A 12,119-nucleotide genomic window follows, 5' to 3' on the forward strand; every position below is an offset into this window, starting at 1 on the left:
GGAAACAAGGCTGAGGGGTTAAACAGGAGGGCGGGACGGCGACAAGAGAAAAGAAAGGTGGAAAGAGAGAAGAAGAGGGAAAGAGGCGGGAAGGAAAATATATTATTATTATTAAAAGTAAAATATAAGTATAAATAAATATTAAATCACAAAAGAAAGAGATCGGATCAGAGAAGCGGGTACCTGGGTCGGGTCGGATCGGGGCAGATGTCACATGCAATATCACCCCCAAAACGAAAGATGGAAAAACGGGGAATGAAAGTACTCACATTCAAGTAATAAACTTGATCGGTAAAATGACGAGTAATCGAAAGGATGAGGTTTAACGAGCAAAGTCTAGATGAAAGGAAGTCTTGTATTAGAATGGTTGTCTAGGAAGTCTTTAAATAAAATAAATGATAATAAATGCAAACAATTTAAAGTTTAAGGTTTAAAATGTAAATATTTAAGAAATTATAATACTAGTCCTTTAAAAATATAAGTTGCTCGAAACCGGGTTAAAGTATCTAGCCCTTAATATTTACTCAACCTATGTTAAGTAATAAGGTGGGTAAAATCAGCACGTGTTCATTCCATTTGCCTCCGACATATTTGGATCTCTAGCTCCCGAGGCGGTTCGTTTATTGGAACGGGTGCAGAAGGTGGTCCACAGTTACTCTCAGAGCCCGATGAACCAAGGATTTATATTTAGTCGAATAGGCTTTGCGATCCAAAAGGGGATATCGGCGCAGCTTGTTGCTCGCTTACCCATTATCCAGATGTAGTTTGGTTTGTGTTAAATGTTAATAAAAAAATTATTTTTTTAAAATATATATATATATATGTATGTATACTAAAATGGGTATTAACGAGTGTTCGAGTTGTTGGTTCGTGTCTTGGTAATTGGTCAAACCCAAAGTCAACTTTCCAAAATAACGAATGTTATGAGATAACTCAATAAAATTTAAAAATACTTAACCAAGTATGTAGTTCTATTGTTTTATAACTAACAACGTCCGTTAAGCGAGTGTTCGGTTTTGCCAATCCAAACTTTGTTATAAGATCAAGTTGGATTCAACATTCCGAGTGCTTTGAGAAAATAATTAAAATCAGCTTATAAATGATTTTATATAAATATACAAGTTTTGATAGCTAGAAACACACTTGTGTGTCTTAAGCGAGTGAAATCGGTTTAACTCGTTTTGGTTCGGTTTCCATCTCAGAATAAGATCAAGAATGGTTACTACATGCCCAAACATCAAAAAACTTGTATAATAATTTATAAATGATGGTACTTAAGTTTTAAAATCAAAGTCAATAATAAAGTCTTTAAACAAAAGTTTGGTTTTCGGTTCGGATCTTGTTTCGGGTTAAGACCGAAGTTAGATTCTACAAACCCATAACCATGGAACTTCATAAATATAAAAGACAAACTAAAATGAGCAGAAGTTAAGCATGGTTAATAAGCATAAACAAGTTATATATATATATATATATCAAGGACCATGTGAGTCCTCCATGTAGCCTTGCCTTACGAGGCCCGACACTCCACCGACCGAGACCGGAGAAGTGACCACCAAAGGTAACAAGGGGTGTATATCATATATATGTTGCAACAACAAGTTTGAATCATATGGAGTTAGTAGAAATCAAAGGAAACTCTTGTTTGACTCTTGAAAGTCAAACAAGTAAGAACTTGAAGGTTGGAGCTTAGAACTTAGGTTGAGAGTGTTTGATGAGTATGAGCATATTCAAATGAGTGGTGAGGCCTGGTTTTATGAAGGATAAGGTGTTAAGGTTATCCATATGGTTGCTTTAGAGATTTCCAAACATTTTGATTGGTTTGGAGGGTCAAACGTGTGATAAATAACAACAAAAAACGGATTGGTGACTGCAGGTCTGAGGCCGCGCTATGCGACCGCCCTAGCCCTCAAGGCCGCGCGGCACGGCGCCCATGAGGGTGTGGTTTGGTCCAGCTCGTCTTGCGTGGTTCGTTTTGCGTCCCGGAAGTTCGTTTTCGATGTAATTTGAGCGTTTTAAAGGCGTTTTCGAATCCGTAAAAGGGGTTTTTCAAATTGAACATGTGGGAATGATTTAGTAACATAAAATCCAATATTTTATATATTTGAAATATTCGGGATATAAATCGGGTCGGTTTACAACATAAAAACAAATACAAGATAACCCGAAATTGACGAATGTCACACATGGTGTTCTCCAATCTGCTCGCCCATCGCCTCCAGATCCATCTTTATTTGTGGTCCCACTCCTCCCTCAGATGACGGTGGTCTGATCATCTAATAGTGGTGGTCCAGATCTAGTTACTCTGTCACTTTTCTAGGTATGTTTCTAAGATGTTCACATTTCGGATATCTGTTTGACTATCCGATCGGATATTCAAAATTTCGGATTCGGATGGTGAAATCCACTATTCGAAAGGTCCGATATCCGTTTTTGAACACCCCTAATGAAGATCGGTAGTATATGTGATTTTTGTGGGCCCTCCTCCTATCCAACGACATTATGACTGTTGAAAATATATAAAAAAATTAACATATTTTACTCAAAAACAACTTTCTATAGATTCTCAAACAAACACCATCATTTACTCAAATAAATATCTCTACACCATCAATTTACTCAAACAAATCTCTCAACTTTCTACAACCATGAGTCCGAGCTCAAACTCAAACCCGAACCCAAGCTCGAGCTCAAACCTGAACCCGTGGGATCTGGTTCAATTGTGGTGGGCTAGTTTGCTCTCAAAATAACAATGACCCTACTAACCCTTTCTTTGCCAACCAACAAGGTCATCGACCCGTAATGCCTCCACCCATGCAACTGTTCACCGACATGTTATTTCGACCGTCAATGTCGTATATGTCTTCGCAACTACCCGAAACCCAAATACCCCAAACCCAAGTATCTGAACCGCAAGTTCATCGTAAATGAAGTCATAAAAAAACTTGATGGACAAACAACTAGGGAAATGACGAAAGATTAAAGTGGGAAACAGATGAGGAGATGGTGTTGGCACGCGCGTGGATTGACTCATCCGAAAACTCAATTCAAGGTAAATTATAAAAATATTTATATATTTCATGTTTAATTTTTTGTTAACTAATATTAAATTTTATTTTTATCGAAGGTTACTATAAACATACCGTGAGTTATGGGATGAAATACGTACTAAGTTCTTCGCTACAATGGGTCGAGGTGTATACCGCAAGGACGATTCCGTCTATGTAAATGGAAGGCGGTGCCCTAATAATAACCAACTTCTCCAACATTTACACCCGCGTTGCAAACAATGATAGAGAAAGCGGCATGAGATGTGCCAACGTGATTGAGTTTGCCTTAAAACAATACAAGGCTGAATATAAAGGAGATTTTAATATGTTGGAAGCTTGGAGACCATGCACGACTCACCAACGTGTGTGTCGGTCTCGTCATCTTCATCGCGACCGTCCAAACGGTCAAAGACAACGTCTACTTCGGCGTCTCAAGCCACATCGGGATGGTCACTGTCAATTTATTTAAACGAGTTTGGTCCCAATTTTTTTTTGATGAACCGAATGAGTTACCGCGTCCGGTAGAAAGAGATAAAGCTAAGACGACTGCTAGAGGGGGATGATCTTCGTCTAGAACGACATCCTTGATGAGCTCCGAAGTGAGCTCACATTTTGATAACTTGGAGAGTAAACTATCCGAGATTGCCAAGGGTAAAAAAATACTTAAAAGATGAAATCACAAGAATGCATGAAGAAAGAAAATTGATGCGCGCGAAATACAAAGTCATGCATGATGAAAGAAAAAATGTTCAATCTGAGGGACAACGAGACAAGAATTTCAACTTCCTCGCAAATGATCTATCGCATCTAGATCCGGGCGCACATGATTTTTTGGTACTAAGAGATTTTCCATTGAGTACTTTTCATTAATATATAATTAGGGGTGTAAAACAAGGTCAAAAACCAAATCGTGTTTGTAATGCAAAAAACGAACCAAATTCAGTTCCTAACTGCATATGAATTTTAAATTTGATTTTGGTTTGGTAATCTGTTTCACAAATCTTGCTTATTCATTCGGATAACCAAACCGAGTCTAATAGAATAAACCGGATAACCGTACCGAATAAATAAATAGAATATGCGAATGTAGTTAATTTAATGGGGAAACCCCCCAAATTATCCATTTTCACCATCAAGGTCAAGCTTTTGCCCACTTGACCAAATTAGCCCAAAATGTCCATAATGATACAGTCGGAGGCGATCTTCTTTGATGTCAGACAACGTTTATCTAAGCCAACGGTTGCTCGCCACATTTACTAGGCAGAGTGGAGCCTCATCAGTCTGACAACATTGTTACCGTCAGCGTCTCATTTTTTTCGGCGGCTTCTCGTATTTTTCGTCGGTCTGTTAGAAAATTAAAGAACTATGGCTCTGACGACGTTGTATATGTCCGGATGTCCCGTTTGGACCCGACGGTCTACAGAGATGTGACTGTCGGCCGACCTTTTTGTTATATGAGCGAGTAAAGGCGTCCGACGTCACCTACCGGCTGTTGCGTTGCAGAAGAATTGAGATATTTTAACTATGTAGGAGGCGACGACTGTGAGGTCTTAGGGCTGACATCAGGAGAGGAAGACGAGTGGTGGTGGTTGGGCGGTAGCATTCACCGGAACCTCGACGTATCGTATGCATAAAATTCCTTTGAAAAGAAAAAAGAAGAAAAATAGTAATAAAGTAGGTGATATCATTGAATATTAAAGTACAAAGCTGTTTTTGCTGTAAATTTGGGTTCATATTCATGCCAAGTGTTTTGTTTTAAATGGCTAAAAAAACCTTAGTTTGACAGTCTATAAGTGAGCAATTGACGGTATACAGAATAGACATTTTAGGAATTATAAAGCTTGGTGGACAAAACTTTGACTATGAAGGTCAAAATAGACAATTAAGGAATTTTCCCTAATTTAAGTTGTTGAGCTATGTGATAGTCTCTTTATGATTTAATTAAGATGATAGGTTATAGCTCTGATTCAGTAGGACGCATAGTGTGTTTGGTTCACTTAAAAAGATAACTCTTGTCATAAAGCCTGATCAATAATTTAACACAAGATTGTCAAACAAAGTAATGACTGAGTTCGAATAGACACAGGTTTTGGGTCCGAATAAAGTCCACCTACGACCCGAATGAATTGTAAATCAACGGGCGAAGTTGCCACAATCGCTAGGTAGATTAGATTCCGTACCCACAAGAAATAATAATAATAATATCTATTCATCCATCCTTGTGGATCGGATAACGTGGGATAAACCCTAGAAAGAAGGTCGAAATTGGTGATATGGATACTAGTCCTCGATTGCCTGACAAATTCCATCTGGATCAACCAACACCTCCAAATCAAGTAGTCAAAACTGAATCAAGGTATGTATATGTATGTATGTATCAATCACTTGTTAACTCCTCCTAATTACAATCATTATTGTGGGTGAAAGGCCTGGTACAGAACAGAAAGACAGAAAGCTTCAAAAGGCTGACCGTGAAAAACTAAGGAGGGATCGTCTCAATGACCACTTTACCGAATTGGGGAAAACGCTAGGTATGTACTGTATCTTACTTAATCTTATTATTATAATAAACACTTTTAGTATAATGATACAATCTTTGAGCAGACCCTGAGAGACCTAAATTTGACAAGGCAACCATACTTAATGATACAATCCAGATGCTAAATGATTTGACTGCTCAAGTCAACAAACTAAAATCTGACTACGCAGCACTCACTGAAGAATCTCGTGAGGTCATTTTTTGCTTTCAATTTTACATCTGCTACTCGGCTCGTTTGCTTATTTGTAACAAGTTAAAACATTGGCATTTGACAGTTGACTCAAGAGAAACATGATTTAAGAGAAGAGAAGGCATCACTGAAATCAGACATCGAGAATCTTAACCTCCAGTACCACCAAAGGGTTAGGGCTATGTACCCATGGGGTCAAATGGACCAGTCACTTGTAATGCACCCCGCTTCATACCCCTACCCGCTCCCACTTCAAATGCCAATGCCACCTGTGGAACCCTTCCCCTTCTTTGGAACCCAAAATCCCGGGGTTCCGTGCTCCACTTTCTTTCCGTCTGTTCAGTATGTGCCTCCAGCTGTTTCTAGCAGACAGGGTTCTAGAAACAAATCATCAGAGCACAGGGAGAGTGGAAGCGGGAAAGATGAGGATTCTAATGATGTTGCAACTGAATTAGAGCTTAAGACTCCCGGATCTTCTGGAGATCAGGTTAGCTTATGCCTCTTGTTAAATTCATTAACGGGTCAAAACCGGTTCGGGTCAAAATGGGTAATTTTTTATACAGGCTGGTTGAAAACTTTTTAAGTGTTTTTTAAGGAATTATTACTCTCTGATATGTATGAGTGCTTTCTATTATTCTAGTTGCAATAGTAAGTTTTTTCCTTTTTATTTTTGAGAAAAATGGTTTAGGAAGTTGTATGTTTTATAAATGCTGACTCGCGAGCCAGGTTGACTCATTTTTACCATTTTGGTTGACTCATTTTAGTGGCTTTTTTTAAGCTTTGTTTTTATTTTTACCATTTGGTCGAAGTTACCACATGGCTAATATTATAAAGTTGAAGGGAGAGCAAATAATTGTAACTGATTTCATGCTAATAATTTTACTAAATTGACCCGTACATCAGCAATCGGGTCAAAATTTTCACATCTATTTTCTTTGATATGAAATAAAGAAAAAGGTAACTTTGTAGATAAAATTATTATTAAGTTTATTGTATTTTCATTATTTGATGGTGACATTATACTGCAGGATGGTTCGCCAGGTCAATCAAAATCGAAGAAATCATCAAACAGGAAGGAAAATAGCATTTCAGAAGGAAGTGGGTGTTTATCTTCTGGCACAGTTCAAGTCGGCTCATCAAATAGTGTCATTGGTGGTAATAATTAAGATAATCCTTTACCACCATAATCGTATTATCTCTCTACATAGATTGCTAACTTACAAAGAAAGCTCATGTACAATACCGATGAATTATGTTTAACTGGAGGTGGACTGGTAACATGGATGGGTCAGACATGTGGTGTAATGGGTCAAATGGTCGGGTCTGGACGACTCAAAAACACTGTTTGATCCCTTTTAAGTAAATTTTAACTTCATGATGTGATAGATATGAATGTATGATAAAAGAAGTTATCTGAAAAAAAGCAATGTAGAGTAATTGGTCAACCTGGTCAGGGTTGGGATGACTCAAAAGTCAAAACTACTATTTTGATCCCCTTTTAGTAAAATTATAATGCTATAATGTGTTATAAAGTATTGTTAAAATATCAATGATACTTTTTATTTGCTGAAATTCAAATAAAAACTATTTTTCTGTGATGCGACTGTCTTAATACTTACTCATTCACCATCATTTTGTCGCTAGACGGGCATTTTGTTGCTCATATAGGAATACCGAGAAGATCTTGTTGTATTCCCGCTTATGGTGCCTCTTATGATGGCTTATCCTTAGAAGAGGCCTAGAGAAGAAGCCTGCCCTCATGATTAGGATTCATTGTCACATATGGTGCCACAACGTTTATATAATAAGAATGGAGGTGGGTTGGGGCACAAACGGAAGAATAATATGGGCATCTATTTCTATATATCATGAGTAAAACAATAATGTTTGGATCTATGTGCTCAAGCCTAGGCACTAATGTTTTTATTGATATATATATAATATATGATCCTAAAAGAGACACTAAGTAACTTAATCAAATATGTGTTTAAATATGATATACAGAGTCAAACTTCGTCAAGATTAAACGGTATTATCATTTGGGGAAATGATGAATGCAAGTAACAATAAATCTTTTAAATTATCATTGTTCGGTGAAATAATAATAATAAGTCACGTATTAATTATAAATGTAGTTCATAAAATTGGGACTTACTCCAAGCTAATTCATGTTATTTATACATGTTTGTTATATACGAAATCATGTGAATGATCATATAATTTTGATATATGATCTATCAATGAATCTAGTTAAAGATTTCTGGTTACCATTGTGACCAATTAAACATAAAAACGTAAGGAACCCAATGGATCTTGTATTTCTCAGCCAAATCAAAGTATATATGATCTTTACCAACATCCAAGAGTTGGAACATGTTGAAAAGCAATTACTTAAAGTGCATAATTGGTATTAAACTTACATTGAGAGCTTTGACTACGTACCTTTGGGCAGCCCCACCTTAATGCAAGTCACCACTTTTAGGTCTTTCTTGTTACTATATCCGAAATGACTGAATGAGAGTTATTGTTTGTCATGTTTTATGGGCAACCATTAGTTAGCAAATGGGCAGCATGGATTAACACGAAAGAAACGAAGTTAGAACAACACACTAATTAATATCCCTAATTAAGTGTTAGGTGAGTTTAGTCAATGTTCTTAGGGTGTTCTTGGGTGAACTCCTACTAGCAATTGCCTGATATAGATATCGTTGGCGAGGTTATCTTGATTTCTTCACCCATTTCATCAAAGGGGTTAAGAGCATTCTCAACCTATCTTCTAAATAAGTTTATGTGAGGAGAATTTGTAAATTATAGAGTGGAGTTTTGAGTGGTTGTGAGTGTAAATTATAGGGCGGAGAGAGAAAATGTAGTGATTTTTGTAAATTTAGAGAAACTTTGGTTGCCTTTATTTATTTTTTAATATTTGTGGAATTGGTTGTGACTTGTGAGTGGAGATAGAGAAAACTGTATTGGTAAAGGTATAAAAAAAAGAGCTTCTTTGCCCTTGAAACGAGTGTTTCACCTTTCTTATCCTCTTCCCTATTTCGGATAAGACCATACATCAAATAACCGACCAGTTCCATAGCGGAATCGTCGATTTTTGGCAAATGAGACCTTACCACGTCTCATATCTCTCTAGGTAAACCCCAAATGTAACAGGTCACCTTACTCGATTTCGGCGCAACCAATTAAGGCACAAGCCTACAATACTCTTGGAACTTTGTATTGTAGTTTTTCAAATTTGTTTAGACCACCTTGTGGTTGAGAAACTTAGTTTGGATAATGTCCGTTTCATGCATCGAACAAAATTATTGCAGAACTAAACTTTTAAACTCTTCCCATGTCAATTGGTGCATAGGTTCTCTTCCCTTTGGCATAATGAGAGTGTTCCACCACTCCAATACTTCACCTTTGAACATTTGGGACATGTACTGAATTTTTTTCTCCTCAATACATTTGTCGCCATAAAATTCTTTCGGTCCATAAGTCTTGAATTATTTGAAAAGGCAGCCTTCAATTCTCAATTTCCTTCTAAAAGTTCGGTTGAAGTCGTCACCAGTATTCGAACCATGATCACTTTCTTCGCCTTGATGTGTAAGGTTTGGGCAAGATTTAGATTTGGCAGTTCTATTAGACGTACTGTCGGGTTTCAATTTTATGAGTCGATCCTTCTTTCATAGCTTGAAGTAATGGATTCATTACTTGCGTTACATTTCTTGCATTTTTGTTATTAAATGTTCAGGAATCTCCTGAGCATGTTCAGTTATAGTTCGATTGCTTCTTGGGTTAGATCTTCCTGGCCATGACAATTGTGACATAATGATTCTTATGATGCATATGGGATATAGATGTATCCTTCATTCTTGTTCAATGTTGTCACACATATCTCGTAGCTGATGCTTGGAGTAGTTGTAGGGTTGTTGTTTCATAATAACATGAATTTTTTGTTGCACTTCTTGTGTCACAAACTCCCATTCACTAACCTTGTGTGAAAAACACAAACAGAGTTGTGTACAAAAAAATTGTCATTCTTCATATAGGTGTTTTTTGTTCCCATGTTATGATGAAAATTTATAGTATACCTCATCTCCCAGATAGTTTGGCGCACGTCATTTTGAGAGAAGAACTCTCAGGCTTGAGCATCATCTATTCATAGAGCAACACAAATTTACGTTTGACCCACAATGATATATGACCCATTTACCATACCATGAATTTCTCGTTTGAAATGGCCATTTACTGTATAAGTTTCAATCACAGCAGATACCCAAAATTGTTGCATTCATCGTCGATATACATCGACTTGATCATTTAGGGCGTAGGCGATTGGACTCAGTCTCAACAACTTAATAATATTTTTGAAGTCCTCGAATTCTCGCGTGGCTTTGGTTCTCATTCGCAAATTATGAGTTAACTGAAAAGTGTGTCAAGAGCCATCGTCTTGTTTGTGTGAAAAAGAGATGATAAATGTGTGTTTTTGTTTGTGTGAAACAAGGATGCGAAGTGTTTGAAGTTGGATACAAAATTTATCGTAGACGAATTGGCGCTTCAGTTTCACAAAACGAGGGAAAAAATAAACTAGTCAAATGTAGTGATTTACAACTGTTATTGACAAAACCAGTTATTTATTTGTAGGATGGTCCATAAAACTGTTTTATATTGTAAAAAATACAAGGGGTAACCGTCCTTTTTGTCACCAATTACACCGGTCTTTTAATAGGTTTGTTTACAGGCTATAATAACACACACACACATTAACTATAACACAACATGTGTCATCAAATTTTCGTTATTTTTTTACAATATTATACCGGTTTTGATAGCAATGTTAATATCTAATATTTACAATATGCAGAAGATTATGGTGGTATTGAAGCCGAATCAGAGATAGAGACTCGCCACCGCCATGACGGTATTGGTTTTAACATGCAAAATCATGTATGTTTTAAAGCAAAATGTTGCGAATGAGAAATGTAAAAAAATTACTATATGCTATGGTTAAATCTTTTTACAGAAAACGCAATTGAATTTGTTGTAGATTCAAGTCCCAACTCGTATTCTCATATTCATATCGCTATGATTAACCACTGCTAATTCCATCAACGACTACATGCATTATCAATTTTTGTGGGTCAACCCGTATCGATCGAGAGATCCGTTCCTCATTGGCCTTTATGAACATGTCTAATACAAGCAAAACATGACGTCAAATCGACCCGCGACAACCCACATGTACGTTTACTAGTCTTATTTAAAAAGAAAAGAAAATGGCGAATTGGTGACAATTTCCTTAAAATTGTGGAAGAGAATAAAGTGGAGTGACATGTGATGTGTCGATGACGTGAAACTATAAAGTGAGAAGCAACCCGTTAGTCTTACTTTTAACCTTCAACTAGGTAGCCCTCGCTTCATTGCGGCGTGCGACGGTTGGACACAAATTTAGTTGGTATCAGTTAAGTTCGTTACAACACCGAAACTAAATAAAAATTAAGTTTTTAAACGTCCAAAAGAGTATCGGAACACATATAGCTTATAATCAAAGTGACACGAATTTGGTCGCCATCGATTAGGTTCGTGTCGGTTTCGGTCGATAAAGCATGAACGTTTTCGGTCCCGGATGTTACGGCAGTCGACATGAATTCGGTCGATTATGATACTGGAATTCAAAAAGAAAAAGCATGTACCAAAATGAGTGTCGACCATCGATTAGGTTCGTGTAAAAAAACATGTAACCAAAATGAATGTTGAAAGTGTTGAACCTGCAACGTAATATAAGAAATTTTGAAAGTGTCAAACATGTGACATAACATAAGAAATCAACTCATGCCAACTTACCATATAACACCTAGCCATCACACTAACAAATATGATTTGTGAATATTCAGAAACAGTTGCATTTAAAGTCAAGGTAATGGTCATAGAAACGACATGTGCCACCGACAAGCTGATATTTATCTTATATAAACCAACAAAAAATGCGTCAAGTTAACATGTTTAAAACACGGGTGTACAGGTAGCGAGTTAACATGAATTCAATCGGTATCGGTTAAGTTCATTACGGGTACCGATACTAAACCTAGAAAATAATTTCGTCAAGTTACCATATTTAAAACATACTTAAAAAACTAATAAGAAAAAAACTAAAAACACATACATATAAGAATAAAAACATAGAAGAATAAGTGAAAAAAACACTTGCCGCCAAGGGCCTTCAACCATTAGATCAAGTTATCAAATTGTTTAAAGGCAGACGTGACACTATAAAGTGAGAAGCAACCCGTTAGTCTTGCTTGTAACCTCAATTCAAAATGAGAAGCAATTCTCCATTGGTAGCAAATGG

At 36.8% G+C, this 12,119-nt stretch overlaps 1 protein-coding gene across 1 annotated transcript; it reads left to right on the plus strand.

The window, feature by feature from the left end:
- The first annotated feature begins 5,205 nt into the window (after positions 1–5,205).
- On the plus strand, positions 5,206–7,293 carry LOC143567783 (transcription factor bHLH121-like). The gene is made up of 5 exons (XM_077054100.1): positions 5,206–5,406; positions 5,478–5,581; positions 5,655–5,782; positions 5,865–6,266; positions 6,808–7,293. Exons 1-5 carry the CDS (start codon positions 5,324–5,326, stop codon positions 6,943–6,945), a joined length of 855 nt encoding a protein of 284 aa, XP_076910215.1. The 5' UTR covers positions 5,206–5,323; the 3' UTR covers positions 6,946–7,293.
- The last annotated feature ends 4,826 nt before the right edge of the window (positions 7,294–12,119 follow it).

Source organism: Bidens hawaiensis, unplaced genomic scaffold (assembly GCF_021521415.1).
Source record: "Bidens hawaiensis isolate Kalapana, Puna unplaced genomic scaffold, B.hawaiensis_p1.1 tig00023637_1, whole genome shotgun sequence".
Taxonomy (NCBI): Eukaryota; Viridiplantae; Streptophyta; class Magnoliopsida; order Asterales; family Asteraceae; genus Bidens; species Bidens hawaiensis.